General features: G+C 36.0%; 1 protein-coding gene across 2 annotated transcripts in view; it reads right to left on the reverse strand.

Moving 5' to 3' along the window:
* Positions 1–20,719, reverse strand: part of OTULIN (OTU deubiquitinase with linear linkage specificity) — a 43,021-nt gene that overhangs the window by 14,415 nt on the left and 7,887 nt on the right. For both annotated transcript variants that reach the window (XM_027869107.1, XM_027869108.1), the window contains exons 2-4: positions 13,721–13,797; positions 11,662–11,756; positions 8,652–8,795 (exon numbers count right to left, since the gene is read on the reverse strand). In XM_027869107.1, coding sequence (XP_027724908.1) covers positions 8,652–8,795; positions 11,662–11,756; positions 13,721–13,797 — 316 coding nt within the window. The remainder of the gene's footprint in view (positions 1–8,651; positions 8,796–11,661; positions 11,757–13,720; positions 13,798–20,719) is intronic.

Genomic DNA, 20,719 nt, shown 5'->3' on the forward strand with positions numbered 1-20,719 from the left:
TTTCAAGCTGATTTCACAAATTTGAATATGAAAGGGATCCAAAGAATTTTACCAGTGGTAAATAATGTTTAGAGTTTAAATCAAGTAGAATTTTAATTACAAAACTAAAAAGAGAAAAATGGCATCCCAAATTACAGTTCAAGATACAAATTCACTAAATGTAGGTTGGCAAATATGAGCTTAAGTAGAACTCAAAAACTTGAAAATAAAAAGGCAGATTTTATCTTGACCTGGAAAAAGTAAAAAATGTTAAATTAAGAGTTCCACTTTTCACTCTGGTTCACTGAACATCCGTGGTCACATAATGATTCAACAATAGAAACAGGTTTTATGTTCCTATTTTTACATGCATGGTTAAAGGAACAAACTTTTGTAATATATCCTCCATGAATTTTAGCAATACTAATAATCTAATGCCTATAAATCAAGTTAAGTTTTTAAAAGTTAAGCTATCGGTGTCCTCCTAAAATCTAAATTATTTACTCTGGGGCTTTGAGTTTGAGGTAGCATTTAAATTGTTGATAAAGCATTTGACACGTGCCCAAGCAAAGATCAATTGGAACCTACCCAAAATACAAACCTGGTTTACATAACATCAAGTTAAAAATGGACATTCTCTTTATTCTCCATCCAAGGAAAGGTCAGATTTCATCAGCTACCTTCTTTTCCTTAACTCCAAAGATGTTCTGAAGTACATCTTAGTAACTTTCAAATGTTGTATTTTAATTCTGAATATGTTGAGTATCTTTCACAATCTAAAGATGACCTGCTGCGAAGATTAACTTCAAAATCTAAAATTATCAGGTGACTGTGCAGTAACAAATTACAACTATGAAGAGTTAAGAGAAACTTGACAATATTTGTATAAACTGATGTACAATGAAATAAAAAAACCAAGAGAACAGTATCTATTAATTACTAACAATTATGATAACAATGTAAATGAAAAGACTACCAAAAGAAAGAACTCTTGAGTAATAGAAAAAGTCATAAAGGTCCTGGAGAAGAGATAACAAAACATTCTTCTCTTTCCTCATGTCAGAGGAATGAGGGACTATTAAGGCTGAATATTTTTACCTTGTCACACATGTTTTGTGCACTGAGTTTATTTTTTTTTCTTTGTCATGAGAGGTTCAATCAGAAGACAAGCAAGGTATGAGTGTCATTTAAAGACATAAAATAATATTTTTTAGTTAATAGGCAAATGTGAAAAGCCAAGCAACATGTTAAAATCATTCTGATTGTGATGACTAGAAATTAGTTGCATCATTTTAAGCTCACAAGACTTTGTTTACACTAGTTATGTGCATGCAATAGAGACAGAAAGAAATTTCTATTATAACTGCTACAAGGGAGACATACAATTTCATTCAATATTTTTAAGAGAACCTGGTACAAATGCCCTCACTAAGGAAAGCAAATATTTTACAACTGCCTCAATGCTGAAAACTTATCCAAAAATACAAGTATATTTTTGGTTCCAAAAGTCATACACGACTGCTTAGTTTTGTAGTATCCAATGATGCAAATTAACCTTAATATTATAACAATGCAAAAAAATGCTGTTCAACTTCAGTTGCCAGTTCAGAAACCTTCTGATGCAGTGTCTCAAGGTCCCTCGTGTGAGAATGGATGCTATCAACTGCTTTATTTTGCATGCTATGTTATTTGGAATTCTAGTCAGGAAAACAAAAAAAAAAAAATTTTTTTTTAAAGTTTGGACTGAATAAGAAAGGTTTCATAGGACTGGAGAAGGACAAAAATGCGATCACAATCTTCAAAAACGGAAGGAGTGGAGTCTACAAACTATAAGCCAGTAAATTTGGCTCTGATTCTGGTAAAATTCTACACTATGTTGTCAAATGGATTATGATGCAAAGAACTAGAAAAGGAAATGATCACACAAGAGTCAGCATAGCTTCACCAAGAAAACGTAACGCCAGATTAACTTCATTTTCTTTTTTGAAAAGTATTAAAGACCAGCAGGTTAGGGGAATGACACAAATACAGTTTTAACTAGATCTGAACAAAGCATTTGAAAGTAGATATTTCTGGGGGAAAGATAGAGAAATGTGGGCTAGATAAACAGTATAATTAGGTTAATTTGGAACTAACTAAATGGCTAGACCCAAAAGTATGGGTCTAATATGCCACTGTCAATACAGAAAGAAGTCTTCAGTCATCTATACACAGAATCTGTGGTTGGTGTAATGCTGTTCAATGTTTATAATCAGAAACTTAGTTAATTGTGTAACAACATACTTATCAAATGTGTAAATAACAAAGCTATGAGAAATGTGTTAATATGTTGGCAGGCAGAAATTAAAAAGAAAAAAACAAAAAACCCTAATCAGCTACAATGTTGGACCAAATCCAATAAGATGATATTCAATTGGTATAAATGTAAAACATTGTGAATGTTAAAAAAAGGACCTTCACAATTATAATATGGGGAAGACATGGATAGAGGGCAGTTTTTAAAAAAATATTAAAGGGTTTTAGTGGAATTTAAGCTTAATGAGTCAATGGTTTGATAGGACACCACAAAAGCTACTGGTATTTTAGGCTGCATTACATGATGAGTAATGTTCAGAAAGGAAGTGATAGAACCACTGTACTCTACCCTTGTCACATCATGTCTTGGTTACTGTTTCATTTTGAACTTCATATTTTAAGGAAGAAAGTTGATGAGTTGGTAAGCATCACAGGAGAGAATGATAGGAAATGGTGTGAAGTGACACAAAACATTACATATGAGGATCAGCTGAAGAAACGTGGGATGTCTGGCATGAAGAGAAAACTTAAGGAAGACATAACAACTTTCTTCAAGTATCTGAAGAGTCACCATGTGGAAGTAGATTTATACCTGGGCCCAGAGGGTAGGTGGAAGTAGCAAAGAAGCAGATTTAGGCGTGACATAAAGGAAAAATTCCTAACATTAAAGGTCTCTAAGATGGACTCGTGAAGCAATGCATTGTCTCATACTGGAGGTCTTCCAAGCAAAGACTGAATGAATGTTTTGTAGGGAATGCCTAGTTAGGTTTTGGTTTGGACCAGTAAACTTCACTCAGATTCAGGTTCTACCACCGAAGGCTACCTATAGGTCAATAACAAAAATGGGTTCACCAAGGCAGTCCTCATAAAAGCTATGCAAGTGATGGTGAAGAACTTAATAGAAATCAGTGGGCTCTTTAGGGAATAGCTCACAGCCTCCAGACAGAGAGAGATCCTTAGGCTGAATCACCATTTGTGTTCAACAGCGTAGAGTTACTGTAGGATCTATTTACCTGCTGTTATCCTGGGTTGTAAGAGGGAAGGTTAACCCATGTACCAACATCAAGGGAGCTCCCAATGCACTTGGGGGTATCTCAAGTCTTAGAAAGAGATCTTGTTTGGCCCAGCTAATGTTGCTCTAGGGTTTCCAGAAAAAAGCTAAAGACTCAATATGCTCTGAAAATCCTATTCCAGTAGAGGCCAATGAATGATCTGAGTGTTCATAAAGACTTACATCCAACAGAATGATGCTACTATGTATCAACTTCCTCATTAAGCAAATGCAAAAATAATCATTTATTAAGTATTTGCCAGATGCTGGGAAATTATACATATATACATACACACAAGAATGGTAGTTTGATTAAACTGACAATACATGAAAGGAAGTTATGCATGTATACCAAGGCTGGACAGGTAGGCTAGCTGTGAAAAACCTTTTTTAGGCTGTGAGAGACTTTTAAAATGTTAGTCGAGCCTGCATGTGACCCTAAAGGAAACACAGAGTCATTGGAGTTTAACAAGCAGGGGAGTAACATGGTCAGACATGTGGAAAATCACTTGGGGAGCTGAGTGGATAAATGGAGATAGAAGAAAAATTAGGGCAGAGAGTCCAACCAGTCGACTAACGTAATTTAAGTCCAGGCTAGAGGAGATAAGGATTTGAACTCAGATACTGGCCATGTGAGTGAATATTATTTATACAGCATTTAAAGGTTTGTAAAGAACATGAAAAATAGAGTGGAGGTAGATTTTATAAGACTCCACAACCGATTGCATATGTGGCAAGAGGAGAATTAAGAATTATTCTGAAGTTTTGAACCTGGGTGACTGGGAAGATAGTGGTATTCTCAAAAGAAATAGGGAAGTGAAGAAAAGAGGTAGATTTGGGGGGAAAGATCATGAATTCTATTTTGGACATGTTGAGTTTGAGACACCTATGTGGCATCTAAAGAACAATGAAGACTGATCTGGTACAATCATCAACATTTAAATTGTACTGCCAACAGACAAGAGAAAGCATAAATAAACAGAACTATAACGGCTTCAACATTTGGTATGTTATGTTACAATATTAAATATTCCCTTCCACCCCCCTTTTTTCCCTTAAAAAGGGAAAAAAAAAAAAGAGCACACCAATCTGATCAGCTCTTGATCAGCTCTTGTTGTCTCCCTTCACCCTCTCCTCTGACTCTGGGCCATTCCAGAAACTATCCGCTTTTCCCATTTATATTCTCACATTTGGCACAGTGCTTGACACACAGTAAGCACTAAATAAATGTTTTTCCATTAATTCATAAACATACAGTTATTCCTAGATCACAAAAACTTACCTTTTGAAGGGATGTTATTCCTATGCAATTAACAAGATTAATAATAGAATGATTTTCAAAACAACATATTGTGACTTCTATACCATACATAAGGCTTGTAACTCACTTCCACAAACTTTTTAAACAAATGTTCCTTTTACACCACATATGAAAACAGGACAACTGCAAATCATCCTAAAATATTAACTACATTGGGTTTGAGTAAATATAAAGTAATTAAAAAATTGATATTTAAATAGTGTTTTAAAATTTGCAAAGTACTTTACAGATTATTATCTGACTTGAGTCTTTTCTACCAACCCAGTGAGTTAGATGCTACAAGTATTATCGACCTCATTTTGTAGATAAGCAAACTGAGGACCAAAGAAGTTAAGTGACTTGCTCAACAAGACGGGATTTAAACCCAGGTCTTCCTAACGTCAAGGCCAGCATCCTCTTTATTACACTGTGCTGTCTATGACGTGTGAATGGATATATAGAAAATGAAAAGTTAGTGGCTAGGTACGCTATAGAATCCAAGCACTCTAATGAAAATGATAAGCAAAATAACACACAATCCCCTGTCTTCCTAAAACCAGATATCAATCAGAATGACCAGCTCCTTCTATCCCAACCTACTCCACTCTGCCACAGCATACATATTCCTCATAGTCCCAACAAGTCCCCTACTAGGGTGACAAGGTGACCCAGCATTGTTCTAGGGAGTTTTTAGGGAAATAAATTCTCCAGAGGAAGGAGGTTCAGTGAAGGATAGAACTGGTTATGTATGGGATTATGAGAGATTTGAGATGGAAGGAGGGAAGGGCTGACTAGTGACTAGAAAGGGTTACAAAAGTGTAAGTCAATAAAACTATTTGTAGGCTAGTGTTTTCATTATTCTTCTATACAATTTTGTCCTGATTACATTCTGTGGCGAACCTGCTTTCTAAACCACCCAAAAAATTTAAAGAAAATATCCCTAAGCAATGAATACTTTCATGAGACAGGAAAATTAGAACAGAATGACACATCTTTCAGTCAAGTGAAAGGTGGAAAAGGATAGTATGATTTCTCCAACCATCATTTAGAATAAAGTTTAAAAATCCTAGAGAAGAACAAACCTACAGGAAGGCATCATAATATTCATTCTCTCTCAATGAACTCAATGAAGGGTTTAAGATGGTAATACCATTAATCTACCAACTAATTAGATATTTTCTAGGAGCCTTTATGATATTTTCTGAGTTAATATATTCACACTAGGAATATGAGAGTGGGATACTGAAAAAGATTTTCATTATATTCAAGTTAAGTAAGCGCTTATATATGGTGCCCCCAAAGTCTTAGTGCAGTTTTAAGCTATTATAACTTAAAACTACACTAAGACTTTTGGAATACCCTGGATATATGGATATACTTCAAATTTTTATGCCACAAATACTCCAAACTTTTTGAACTCATCACAAAATGAATGTAACCTCCTCTGGAGCTACACAAAAGAACAGGTGCTGGTCTGGATGATCACTGAAATACCTTCTAACCCTAGAATACTATGATTATCCTAATAAATATTTTTTGAACCTATGTTCTAGGCTTTACATTTGTCCCAATTAAATTTCATCTTTTTTTTGGCCTAATATTCCAGCCTATTAATATTTCTATCATTCACTATATCCCTCCCTAAAGAAGAAAGGGGAAGGGAACAAGAATTTGTTAAGTGCCTACCAGGCATTGTGTTAAATAGTTTACAAATATTATCTCAACTGATCCTCATAACAACCCTGTGAGGTAGGTGCCAATATTATCCCCATTTTAGTTGAGAAAAGGATCACACAGTCTGACTCCTGGCCTGACACTCTATCCATTGAACTATCTAGCTGCCCCAAAGAGGAAGTTAAAGATAGAAAGGGAAATTCCATTGAAACTAACTACAGAACATATAAAATACCCAGGACTGTACAAATACAACTACAAAACACTTTTTCACACAAGACATCTAAATATATGGAGAAATAATTACTGACCACGGATAGGATAAGCCAATATAATAAAAATTCCATTAATATCTAAATTAAATTACTTACTCATGCCATACCAAATTACCCAAGGAATACTTCATTGAGACAGAAAATTTTTCTAAAAAATCAACTGGACCAACAAAAGGTCAAGACTCTCAAGGGAAATAATGAAAAAAAAAATTGGGAAGAAAAGGAGGCCTAGCATTACCAGATCTCAAAGGATACAAGAAAGCAGTAATCATCCAAACAATTTGGTACTGAGTAAGAACAAAGAAGTCATACAGTGAAACATACATAGAAGCAAATGAGTACAGTACCCTATTATTTGATAAACTCAAAGATTCCAGTGACTGGAGTTAAGAACTCATGATTTGACAAAAATTGTTGGGGAACCTGGAACATAAGTCTGTCAGAAAACTCCAAATCGGTATGTGACTTGGACATAAAGGATAAAATAAAAAATAAATTAGAAGAGCAAGGAGATTACCTGTAAGATCCTTGGATAGGAAAAAGTGTTCAAGACCCAATAAGGAACTGAGATGTTCACAAAAGATAAAATGGATAATTTTGATTACACAGAATTTAAAAAGTATTTGCACAAACAATGTAGCTAAAATTAAAAAAGAAAAAGGTGAATGGGGAGAAGTCTTTTCACAAAGTTTCTTTGATAAAGGTCTCATTTTTAGGATTTATAGGGAACTGACTCAAATTAGTTAAGAATAAGAACTATCTCCTCAATTGATAACAACGATCAACAAATATGAACAGGTACTTTTCAGAGGAAGAAAGCCAAGCTATCTTGCATGTATTCTTAAACCATTATCTGGTACTCTAAATCACTAATAATTAAAGAAATGCAAATCAGAAAAACCCTGAGGTACTATCTCATACCTACAGAGTTCAAATCTGGCCTCAGACACTTACTAGCTATGTGACCCTGGGCAAATCATTTAACCCTGTTTACCTCAGTTTCCTCATCTGCAAAATGAGCTGGAAAAGGAAATGACCAACCACTCCAAGAAAATCTTTGCCAAGAAAACCCCAAATGGGGTCACAAAGACTCAGATATGACTAAAATAACTGAACAATAATTCTTACCTTTCAGATTGGCTAAGGCAACAGAAAAGGAAAATGACAAAGGCTGGAGGGACTGTGGGAAAACAGATGCTTTAATGCACTGCTATGGAGCTGTAAACTTGGTGCAGCCATTCTGGAAAGTAATTTGAAACTATGTCCAAAAAGCTATTAAACTCTGCATATATCATCTTGACCTAGCAAAACTGCTACTAGGTCAATACACCTAAAATTCATCAAAGAGAAAAAGATCCATATGTACTAAAAAAAAAAAAAATACACACACACACACACACATACATATACACACACATATTATTTGTAGTGGCAAAAAAAAAATTGGAAACTGAAGGGGTGTCCATCACTTGGGGAATGGCTGAACAAATTGTGGTCTATGAAGATAATAGAATACTACTGTGCTTTAAGAAATAGCAAAGGGGATAGTTTTAGGGAAACCTGGGAAGATTTGATGAACCAATGCAGACAGAAGTTAGCAGAGGCAGAACAATTTATACAATAAAAACAATATTGTAAAAACAAACAACAAACAAGTTTTAAAGACTTAAGAAGGCTGACCAACACAATAACCAACCAGGATTCCAGAAGACTCATTATAAAACAGGCTACCCAAACAGGCTACCCAATTCCTGATGGGAAGGTGATAGATTCAAGAATGCAGACTGAAACATAATTTTTTTTTCTGGACACAGCTAATGTAGGAATTTGTTTTGCTCAAATATAAATATTTACGTAGGGCTTTATTTTTCTTTCTTTTTTAGTGGGGTCAAGGGGAGGAGGGAAAGAAGAGAAATTCTGGTTAATTGGGAAAAAAAACTCATTTAAAAATAAACATGGGACACCAGAAAAAAGACATTCTGAAAAAAAGCATTTAATCTTTTAAAGTATTTCAATTTTTAGATATGTAGCATTTCAAAGTATTTTAAATTTTTATAAGAGCAAATCTGAAACATACCAGCATTATATCCTGATTCTTGAGCCAGATAGGAAGATCAGTTGATTGGCTCATTGCCTGGAACAAGGTTGCCCTGAGAGCACAGTAATTATCACCTCGGACTCTCCTTATAGAGGTAAATTTCTGAGAAACTTCTTCATAGCCCTGTGTGAAATTGTCAAAGAAACCAATACAGCTATTACTAAGTTCAGGTGGCTTAGAAAGTTTTATTCATATAGGAAAAATTCACTCCATGTCTCAAAACTCACAGATATTCTTTAAATAACCAAATTTCCCCCTGAAAAGGAGGAGGGAGAAGAGGGAAGGGACATTTGGTCTAATTCTCCCCACAAAGAACTCAAATGCTTTTATCAAAAAACTAAAATGTAATTTTTTCCCCAATTCAATAAATATTTTTAAGCATTTTTCATGTACAAAGAACCGGATAGGTGCCGGGGAAAAACAATCCCTTATGGAGCTTACAGTCTAAAATGGGGACAAGAAATAACATTGACAACTACAACATGTAATATTATAGGGTCTCTATTAAGAACTTTCCAAAACAAAAGACATGTATGTCAGGGTAGAGGAGAAGGGTTACTTATTACCAGCATTACATGAGGGCACACAGGGGAGGCTTCATGATAAAGTGTAAAGGATAAGCAGTGCTCTCTACCAGGCAAGGAGAACGGAGTTTCCTGCTGGGTAACATGGTTTTCAATGTCTGATCAAAGAAAGCATACAAATTTACCTGTAGAAATTATCTGTTTCCAAGAACTAAATTCAAGAGTTAATTTATTGCTTGAGTCTTCATAATAAAGAAAAACTGGGGAGCAAGGTAGAGAAAGTCTTCAACCATGGTTTGCGAAAGACAGTAGCCATGTCCAAATGAACATTTCAAGCATCAAGCAGCCAGATGAAAAAGAAATGGCATCTGGCTAGGAGTCAGGAGACCCAAGTTCTAGTCCTGGATTCACTAATAAAAACTTGGGTGACTTTGGGCATTCACTTCTCTAGACTTCATCTTCCTCCTCTGTGAGATCGAAGTGAAGGCCCAGATATTTGCTGTGAAGTGTCTTCCAGGTCTTCAGTCTGGCCCTCTCCAGAGTCAGAGGACATTACATCAAACCAGAAATCAGTAAAGTTGTTTCTTTAGGGAGCTAAAATAACATGAACCAGATATTTGCTTTCTGATTATCTAAATTCATGCAGGGTTAGAGCTCAGAAAATCTTTTTATATGGCCGTTTTATATGTCTATCAAGTTGCCTTTCTCAAATGTCAGTCTCTCAATTTCATCTCTGGCAGATCACAGCCTGCACAAGATTCTATTCTCTAACAAGTCCCTATGGTGCAGATATGTATGCTACTGATTAAACCTGTAGTCATGGGCTTTAAATATGCAGGTGTGCAATAAGAAAAAAAAAATTCTCCATCTGCTCTGAAAGTTTAAGAGTTAGATCTGTATTCTTGCCCAGAGGGAAAAACCAACTCACTTTAGCTAAGTGTGGGCAGCAGGGGTGCCTGCAGATAAAGCCAAAATTTTCCCTCATAAAAAGGGGCTTTGTATCTTCTCAAGCACAAATGCATGCATATTTGGATAAAATTCCAGAGTTCTAGCATGGAAGAAACTATTTTAGCCAGGAAAAAAATGTTACAGCAGATGTTAGCAACTGACTGTCATATCTGGAAGGGACCTTCATATGGCCCATGCAGAATGTCCAATTTTAAAAAGAAGAGCATCCTGCTGAGTTAGTTCCATAATACATTCTGACCCTGAATCAAGCAGCCGAATGGACTGTCCTGTCAAAAAGTCACTTAGGACTCCACCTGAATGATGAAAGAAACTTGTCAAGCAGGACTAGTTTTGCTTTCATGTAAGTGATGCTGAACTGCATCATCTAACAATGACAAGGGGGAAAGTGCCAAAAGTTTCTCAAGATAAACAGTAATTTGTGGTCAGCAGCCAATGGCTCTTCTCTAATGATGAGATATAGAGCAGTCCTACAATGTGGCATCCAAACAGAAAACAAGCTCCTCTAAGGACAAGGGACTATGTTCTATACTATTTTTGTATCCTCTACAGGACCGATTACTGGGCACACAGAAAATGTCCAACCAATACTTACTTAACTGGAACTGAAGTGGCACAACCCATCAAAACAGTACCAGGATACAAGGACTACCTGCCTGTACCCTAAAATCCTGGGTAACCTGAGGACTGTACAATCTAAGAGGGAGCCCCACATGACTGGAAGGCATAAGAGATATACTTTCAGGCTGGAGCCACTACTACTCTTTGAGGAGTAACTACCCTCCAAAGGAAGACAAGAGGATCTGAGCTTCCCCTGATCCTCGTTTCTAGTTACTCTAAAGAAGGACTTGGGGGATCTAGTTCAGCCCATGTCCCACAGGGCTCTTCATAATGACTAGACCCTTGAGGAGCAAAGCAACTGCCTTTTTCCAGGGGTTTCCTGGATTTCTAGGACTGGACTGTAAAGTGTCCCCTCAAAGCTTCCATAATCTTCTCAAGGCCCAATAATATAAATCAGGAGCTGCCACGTCCCTTACTATCACAATAGCAGGGTGTCCTTCTCTTGCTAAGTCCTCAACCATGGAGAAAAGCAGTGTCCTCACAGGTTGGTCGAACCTAAATCTAAAGTGGAAAATCAATCTTTCAGTAAAATAACAATTAATTTATAAACTAGAAGCAGTGTGATGAGTTGGTATCAACTGCATATTCAGACTCCAACCAGGACTAAATTCTGTCTCTCTCTCTCTCTCTCTCTCTCTCTCTCTCTCTGTGTGTGTGTGTGTGTGTGTATCTATATATCCTTGGACTCTGTTTCATCACCCATAAAATCAAGACAACAATATTCTTGGAAATAACCTAATAAATATTATCTTAAAGAACTTCTAAAAACAGGAAAAGCTGTAAGACTATCAATGAAAGCATGCACTAAAGCACACACACATATCAGCACATGCACACATATGTAAATGTATGAAGATGTGGTTAGTTTTTAATCACACCTTTTTCATCCGTTTTGCCATTTGGGTATTTCCTCTCCACTCTTTTTTGCAATAATCCATGATGTCCATTTCAGGGGCCACACTTAACTTGGGCTCTGTTAAGGAACAAATACAAAACAATAACAACCAAGAAAACATAAAACAAAGTAGCAATCTCATAACAAAGGCAACAGTCCACTCTTTCAACAAAATGATGTTGTTCTCCTTATCCCAGGAAAAAGGTATAGCTATAACATGATAAAATAAAGAAGGGGAAATCTGTTGTGAACATTTCTTGCATTCATTTCATAAAATAAAGGATTTCTGAATAATATCATGAGAATTATTAAAGCTATTAACAAAATTCTTAAAACTGCTTAAAGAAAAGATGAACTCCTGACACTGATCTGACAGTGACATAGTAATCGTTATCCCAACTATTTAAGCTATTAAAGCTATTAAGACTCTTGGGACACCCTGTGTACACACTGGGGCAGAGAGGTGGTGCAATGGATAGAGTGCCAGGCCCGGAGTTAGGAAAACTCATTTCCCTGATCTGGCCTCAGACACTTAATGAGCTGTGTGACACTGGGTGAGTCACTTAACCCTGATTACCTCAGTTTCCTCATCTGTAAAAAGCTAAAGAAGGAAATGGCAAACCATTCCAGTATCTTTGCCAATAAAACCCCAAATGGAGTCATGAAGACTCAAACACAACTGAAAACAACTGAATAGCAAGGTACACACTGGTTATATTTCCTTGCTTTATCGTCACACATACATGGTCCACAGAAGCAAAGTAAAGTTTCATAATGCAACAGGGAGATTAATGTGTCTCATTATGACAGGTTGTTTGTAGCATATCTAGAGCTAAGGTGCTATCACTGACCTAAGGAGGAAAAATAAAACTATCAATCCCTCAGATCCTTCCCCAAGCCACAGACTTGGCCAAAACAACTGCAAGTGAGCTGCCTTCCTTCTACCTTCTTCACATGGTTTTTGCCACTACCTACTGTTGCTTCTGGGGTTGCTGATGGTTCCCAGAAGCAGTGCCTGCATGGCCCCCTCACACTACTTCTGTGTATCTGAAGCCAATGAGTAGGATATGAACCACCTCATCCTATCCAGCGGAAGCCTCTTCCAGTGATCACAAAAGAAGTGGTGACTTGAGGTCCCATGGTTGAGGGAACAAGTTTGGATCCATGTCTTAGAGATTAACAATGAAGCCATGGTTTAAATAAAATCACTAACAGTGAATGGTAATATTGCACCATATATTTCATGCACAAAAGACACCTTTCTTGGAAATTCCTCAAATTTTTAAAAAGAAAAGTGTACAAATAAACGTACTTAGCCAGTGTCACTCAAAGGAAACACATTTGAAACAATGTACTCTTCTGCTACTGAGATAAAAAAAATGTATAATTGAAACAAAGTTGCTTTCAACTGACAATAAATGATGCGAATTAAAGAATTTCGAAAAATCTACTTGTACCCATATCAAACTTTCTTTGGAAGCACTCTTTTCCCTGACACCCTTCAATTGCTCAAACTAATTCAAATGACACAATAATAAATGCAAGATGTAAAAAGTGTGAGTGTTATAACTGTTTAGAAGCTAGTAGATGGCACAGTGAATAAACTGCTTGATCTGAATTCATGAAGAGCTGGCTTAGTTTTGTGAGCGAGGGCAAGTCACAACCTCTCTCAGCCTTGGTTTCCTTATCTTAAAATGGGAAGAATAATAGACCTTAACACCCCACCCCCCAAGTTGGTGTGGGGACAAAATGAGAAAATATTTGCAAAGCACTGTGCAAACCTTTAAGCATTATGAAAATGCTAGCTATTGCTGTTGTTATTCATTCATTCAATCAATAAACATTTATTAAGCATCTATTATGTGCCAGGCACTGAGGTAAGTGCTAGGGATACAAAGGAAAAAAATAAGTTACTGCCCTCAAAGAGTTCACAATCTAATGAAAATTTATACACATGTATAAGTACTTTGGGAAACTAGATGTGAATTCTATAATTTTTTCTGTAAATATGAAGTACTACATATGAATAAATTCAAACGTACCTGATAACCCTCTTTCACGTACCAGTAATTCTTTCTCCTTTTCTATTTCATCTTCAGCACGATACATGTCCTCCTCCCTGAAAGAATACCAAATAAGACATTTCAAGCACTTTTCTTTTTTATGTCATAGATCAGAATTCACGTTGTAAAAAATGCATTAAAAATTTTCTAGTTCTTATATTTTATCTTAAGTGATAACACTGACGGCAGCTAGGTGGTACAGCAGAGAATGTTCTGGACAATTCTTATACGCTAACAATACCTCATAATACAGTCACCTGTGTTGGGGCCTTCCCCCATGTGCAACAGTGAGCTCCTTGAGGGCAATAATTGTTCCTCAGCTGTTTTCAGTCATGTTTGAGTCTTCGTGTCCCCATTTGGGGTTTTCTCGACAAAGACAGCGAAGTGGTCTGCCATTTTTCCTTCATCAGCTTATTTTACAGATGAAGAAACTGAGGTAAACAGGGTTAAGTGACTTATCCATAAGGGTTTTAATAAAACATAATTATGCCCTTAAGGGCAGCTAGGTGGCACAGAGGACAGAGTGCTAGGCCTGGAATCAGGAAGACCCATCTCCCTCAGTTCATATCTGGTTTCAGACACTTAAATAGCTATGGGACACTGAATTTGTAAAGCTTATGGGGCATCCTGATGGAAATGTCTAGCAGGCAGCTGGTGATAAATGACTGAAGCTGAGGACACAGATACATGGCTCCAGAAAGTAGAACTAGAAACAATGGGTAAAAGTTGCAGAGACACAGTTTTAGGCTCAATTTAAGGAAAAAAACTGAAAACAGAAGCTTCCCCCTCACTGGAATGACTACTTGTTCTATACATTATAGAGGGCATTCTTGTTCTGATATGAGTAGGATCAGAAGGCTTTCAAGGACCCTTCCAACTCTGAGATCCTACAATGTTAAACAAATGCAGACAAAAACAAAGCCACTCAGATCAAGAAGGTACACCTAGAGATAAAAACACCAGGAAATGAGACCAGGAAGAAATGGTTCCCATGAAAAATGTTGGCTGTATTGTAAGCCTTCTTTGACAGTAATTTTTCTGAACTCCCTTCTTTTGCTTCATCAGAAGCCTTGACATCAAAGGCCTTGACAGCACAAGCTATAGCAGGTCCTCCTAACCCAGTAAGTCTTTGAGTCAGACTTGGTATGCCTATCAGAGGAGCAGCCTAGCTAAGTTAGGAGAAGCTCATTATCAGGTTGGTTGCAAAGTGATCAATCTTTGTCCAGAGTAACTCAAAATGAACATTGTTGTAAGTGCTGTGATTTACATTAGAGGGAAGAATACTACACAGGTAAAATGATGGATCCCTGATTTACCGAAGTGTAGTTATGTTTAGGTCTTATCCATCTATCAAAGACTCATGCATAGAGCCTGGAACATATTAGATGTTCAATTAAATGTTAGTTATATGATAATTAATGAATCTGCCATTGGTGCAAATTGTCATGTTCAATGGAGCAGAACAGGAAAGAGACCTTTTGCCACTACACCCCTCCCTTTCTTAATTTGTCTCTAAGTAAATGTCACTTTTCACTTTCATAACATAAGAGATAACTAAAGAAAACCACTTATGTTGGGAAAGAGGCAAGGGGAAGAAGGGTACTTTCCAAGAACAATGGCTCTGGTAAGATTTTAAGTATAAGGTGTGATGTTGCCTCCTGAGTCCATGCCAGAGTCAAAGCAAACAGAAACTAGATAGTCACAGGGGACTGGTGCATCAAAACTTAAAATAAAAGGTGATCTATGTGTTAGCCCATCCCTTACTTACAAGTAGCTCTCAGAAGGCACAATTCAGTTTTACCAAAAAAAAACAAAACAAACAATTCTTATTATAAAAAACAGTCCTTTAAAATGTTTCATAAATGCATAGAATACCACTGAAGAATCAGCTTTCTTTCATGTGATTAAATACCACATTCCAGGATAATTCTGTAGTTACCCTGGAAATGTATTCTTTAAAATTAGGAGTTAACCAAAGTTCATTTATCAGGGTCACTATGCAGGGTGACTAAATGTAAACAAGTTCCTACCACTAAACATTCACTCAAGTCTCCGTGAAAATCTAGTAAGATGGCACAAAGATAAATTGCATGGAATAATGGAAAGCTATCTATTTTCATGTGTATGGAAAATGAGAGTGGAAAGTATCAAAGATAGAGGGAGAAAAAAAAGCAAAATTAATGGATAGAAAAGGCAGAGTTCATTGAAAATTCTCTTAGCAACTGATGTATTTCTCTTAGGTCTTGTGCATATGCTAATTTTCATAGCCACCCCATGGCATAAGAAAATGTTAATATGGCTTTTATGAGTCAAATGACCCCAAAACTGTCTATTTACCAGAAGTACACGTCTTCGATTGAATTGCTGCTGAATACCACACTCAATCAGCAAGATGCATATATGTATAAACTTAGGAGGAAATAAGTAATATTCTCTACTTCAAAAGTTAAAAGAATATACTCAACTGACAAAAAGCATAGGAGAAGGAAGAGAGGAAGGAAATAAAATTCCACCACTGAAAATGAGGATAATTTTCTGTATTGAAAACATTTTCTTTGCTTAGTTTTGATGTCAATTTTGAGTTTTTTGAGGTTTTTGTTTGTTTGTTTGGCGAGGCAGCAAATGGGGACAAATAATTTAAGTACAGAGTAAGGAAAAACTCATATTACAGTATAAGATAAAAACAGGTAGATAAAAAACAAATCTAGGACCACAAAATGTTGCACCAACTTGGAAAAGCTTCCTTGACTTTCATATACACACACCAATCGTCTCCATAGCTCCTTGGTAACATACCTCCCAAACCCAACTCCTCTCTTTCAATAGGTTGCAAAGTAGACAAGTAAATGTCTACAGACTAAGAAAGATGGTAAACTCCATCTTGTAGGTATCTTTGAGGCTTAGTAAGATGTGATTCATGAATGGAATATGGAAACAAAAAGTATCATATTCAAAAGAAATAATAAATTAGTAAAAGGAGCAGCGGAATAGCATTATATACCAAAAGAATATATATGAGAAAAGCCACGAACTGAAAGGATTAAGTATGAGATATAGCACTTGTGGAAAAGGGATAAACAAAAATTATGTTATGGTAAAATACACTACTGACCACCAGTCCAGAAGGAGAAAATAGATGACTTCATAAAACAGACTGCAAGTTTTGCAAAGAGATATAACAAGGATGGAAACACTTCAACTGTCTGGACATATATTAGTTTTCTTATAATTAAAAGGAAACAGCAAAAATTTTACATGCTTTAATAATAATTTCATTTTTTAAAAAGGTAGAGGAAGTGATGCAGGGAACTGCTATTCTAGACCTGACTTACCACAAAGGAGGAACTGTTTACTTAAGTAGAAATCACAGAAACCATGAGAGGAAGTAGGCATAGCATCACAATTCATGACAGATTAGGAAGGGAACTTTAGGCATACTTCGTACACTCTAGATTTTGAGATAAGAGATTTCAAAATATTCAAAGTAAGGATATGTAGGATCCAATTACCTAACAATTCCACAACAGCAGTTGGTCTCAGGATGGGATACCCTTAATTTAATGCTAATAGCACAAACACAAATGATTGCAGTGAGGAAAAAGCTAATGCAGTAAAGTGAGCAGAACCAGAACAACATATACTATATCACCAATACTGTAAAGTTAATGGATTTTGAAAACTAAGGAAGTCTGACTGATGTAATGATCAACCACAATTCCACAGGATAGATCATGGCAGAATGCTACCCATACCTTGACAGCGAGCTGATGGGCTCAATATGTAGAATGAAACATAACATTAACGTGTAATTGTTACAAGGGTTTTGTTTTTCATTTTTTTCTCTCCTCCCCCATGACCCTCCCCCATCGGTAGGGAGCAAGTGGGAGATAGGAAAAAATAAATGCTTAATTGAAAAAAGAAATTTTAAATTAAAAAAAGAGAGAGAGAACAATATGGAAGTACAGGGAACTAATTACCCAACTTAAGATTTTTTTAAAATCCATGTAAAGAAAACAGAAAGGCTGGTAACTAGGGATGAAATGGTAGCTGATCAGGAGAATGATAAACCACTAATCCAAAGTAATGAAGATGGAACACACCACTTACCTTCTGGCAACTGATGGTTATGAACTTAAAATGTAGAAACATATTTTCAAACGTAATCAATGTGAGAATTTGTTTTGCTGGACTATGAAGCTACATGTGTTGAGGACTTTATTTTTCAGGTTTTTGTTGGGGGGGATTAAAATTTATTGTGGGGGAATGAAGGACAGTTTTTAAACAGGATGAATGAGTAGCACAGTTCTATTAACAATAGTATCAAGAAGAAAAATAGCTCAAATCAGAATGAGTTAAAGTTATCAATTAATACAAAGAATGATAATAAAAGGGACCTTTTTTGGTTTCTTTTGTTAAGCTACGTTGGGGGCACGAAAAACAAAGGAGAGAATTCATGTCCAGGATGGATGATGATCCTGGATGATAAAGACTAGCTCAAGATACTCCACTCAATCCTAATTGTGCTTCTGAGTCTTCTTTCCAGGAAGAACAATCTTCAGACTGGAAAGGAACAACAGAAATAGATAAAAGGGAATTGAAACCTAAGGTAAATAAAAAGTTGGTAAGAGAACAAAGTTGCTAGCTGCTGTCAATTCACCAAGCTCAGACAAACTGTACAGGGGCCCTGAGAGAACTGGAAGATAGGATCACTGAGCTGCTGTCATGATTTCATTATAAACTTCAGGGAATAGGAAAGGTACAATTGATGATGAGCAAATGTTCCAGTGTTCAAAAAGGGGAAGAAGATTCTTGAAACTAAAGTTTCATTTCAATTCTTGGCAAAATATCGGAATGCTTTATATCAAGGGGTACTTTGTAAGTACTTAAAAAGGGAAATGGTGATCACTAAGAATCACCAGAAGCTTACCAAGAACAATCCAAACTAACCTTATTTCATTTGTGAAAAGGTTATTAGATTTGATCAATTAGGGGAAGGTTGTATATACAATTTACCTAGACTTTAGCAAAACTTTTGACAAAAGTCACCTGTGCTTTTTTTGTCGATGAAGAGAGACATGGCTAGAAAACAGTATGGAAACAGGCTGAATGGCCAGATTCAATGTGTATTCCTTTTGATGGCAGGTGGAAGGAGTAGAGTGCCTCAATGATCTGTGCATGCACTGTAACATTTTTATCAATGACTTGGGTAAAGGTGTATTTGTCAAATCTGAAAAATGACACAAGGGCTAGGGACAGATCCTTACAAGCTACAATGCTGAGCCAAATCTAATAAGTGAAATTTAATATGGATAAAGTCCTGTATTTAGGTTCATAAAAAGAACTTTGCAACTATAACATGGGTGAAATGTGGCAGAGATCATGAGCAGGAGGTGAGGCAATAGAGGCTGTAGAGTTCAATGAGTCAAGGTTCACCAGATCGGCACAAGTAAGGGGAGCACAACACCCAGAACATCACCCTGCTCTGGGCAGACCATATCTAGAATATTTTATTCAGTTCTGGGGGAATCACAGTTTAAGAAGATTACTGATAAGCTGGGGCATATCTAGTGGAGAGTAGCTAGTGAGAGTGGTAGAAACCATGTTATAATGAAGATAAATTGAAGAAACTGCAAATAGTAACCTATAGCAGAGCTGTAAGATGGACAACACAACTGCCTTCTACTATCTGAACATTTCTAATATACAAGAAGTATTAGATTTGTTCCGATTTAATCTAGCTTAACCCCAAAGGGACAGAAATTAACAAAAAGGCAAATTTCAGCTACATATAAGGGAACTTTTACTAACAATAAAATCTGGCCCAAAGTTTAACAGGCTACCTTCATAGAGAATGATTTCCTTATCAGAAGTCTTCAGAGGGTTTTAGAAGGGGTTACAGCTAAAGTACCAATTGAACTAGATGAACTCTTGAGGTTTTATCACTACATGATTCATGAATCACCTACCAAAAAAATTTCCAATGCCCACACATCTTTTTTTTTACAAAATAGAAAGTAAAGGTTTATCCTAAGAGCTTTATAAAAAACACATAAAACTGAAAAAGCAAAAAATTAAATTAAAGATGAATCAATTTGGGGTATTTTAATGTGGGACATACTAATTTGCAAGTCTGAGTTAAAGACATTTTTTAAAATCATGAAACAAAAGAAATAAGTCCTGATTCACAAATCCATAATTCATCTCGTTTAAAAAAAGAAAAAGTATCATTATTTTAGAATTTTGATTAATTTTTCAACATTATTTTAAAATATAAATAAACTAGCTTTCATTGATATTTACATATTTCTCCCTTAAGAGATGAGATTCATAACAAATTCATAATACTGAATAAGCTAATACGTTCAACTGTATAAATTATCTAAAAGGAACAAAAAAAAAAAAGACAAATCCCAACGTATACACAAGGTTTCAACTCTGTTCAAAACCAACTGAAATGATAATGACTACCAGCACTATAATAGAGGGTTTTTTCCTACCTAATACTATATTAGTTGTTGGGGGGAAAATATACCCAATTCCTTGCATTCCAGCTACTACTCTATTAATCCTGTTCTTTCAAAAATAATCAATGGCCTTTTTATCAATTAACTTGCCATCATACCTTAACCTCCTTGGCCTTTCTTCAATATCCAACACCCCCAAATTCTATCCCTGGCTTTTTTATATTCTTCCTTAGACTAAATTTTGAAGAAGAGACCATGTTTTATTACATTGTGATGGATGCTGATGAAGACACAATGCACAATCTGTACCTAATAAGTATTTATTGATTTAAATTCTTCAGTCTCCCTAGGTAACTTTAGATATGACCATGGTAAAATATCTCTTGCAAATAACTCCCAAATCTGTATTTCTAACCAAGTTCCACAGTCACATTTCCAACTGCAAAATGGCTATCTCCACCTAGATGTCCTACTAATTCCTCCCAAAATAGTCAACAAGCATTAATATTAAGGA

Source organism: Vombatus ursinus, unplaced genomic scaffold, assembly GCF_900497805.2.
Source record: "Vombatus ursinus unplaced genomic scaffold, bare-nosed wombat genome assembly UNPS02014791.1, whole genome shotgun sequence".
Classification (NCBI taxonomy): domain Eukaryota; kingdom Metazoa; phylum Chordata; class Mammalia; order Diprotodontia; family Vombatidae; genus Vombatus; species Vombatus ursinus.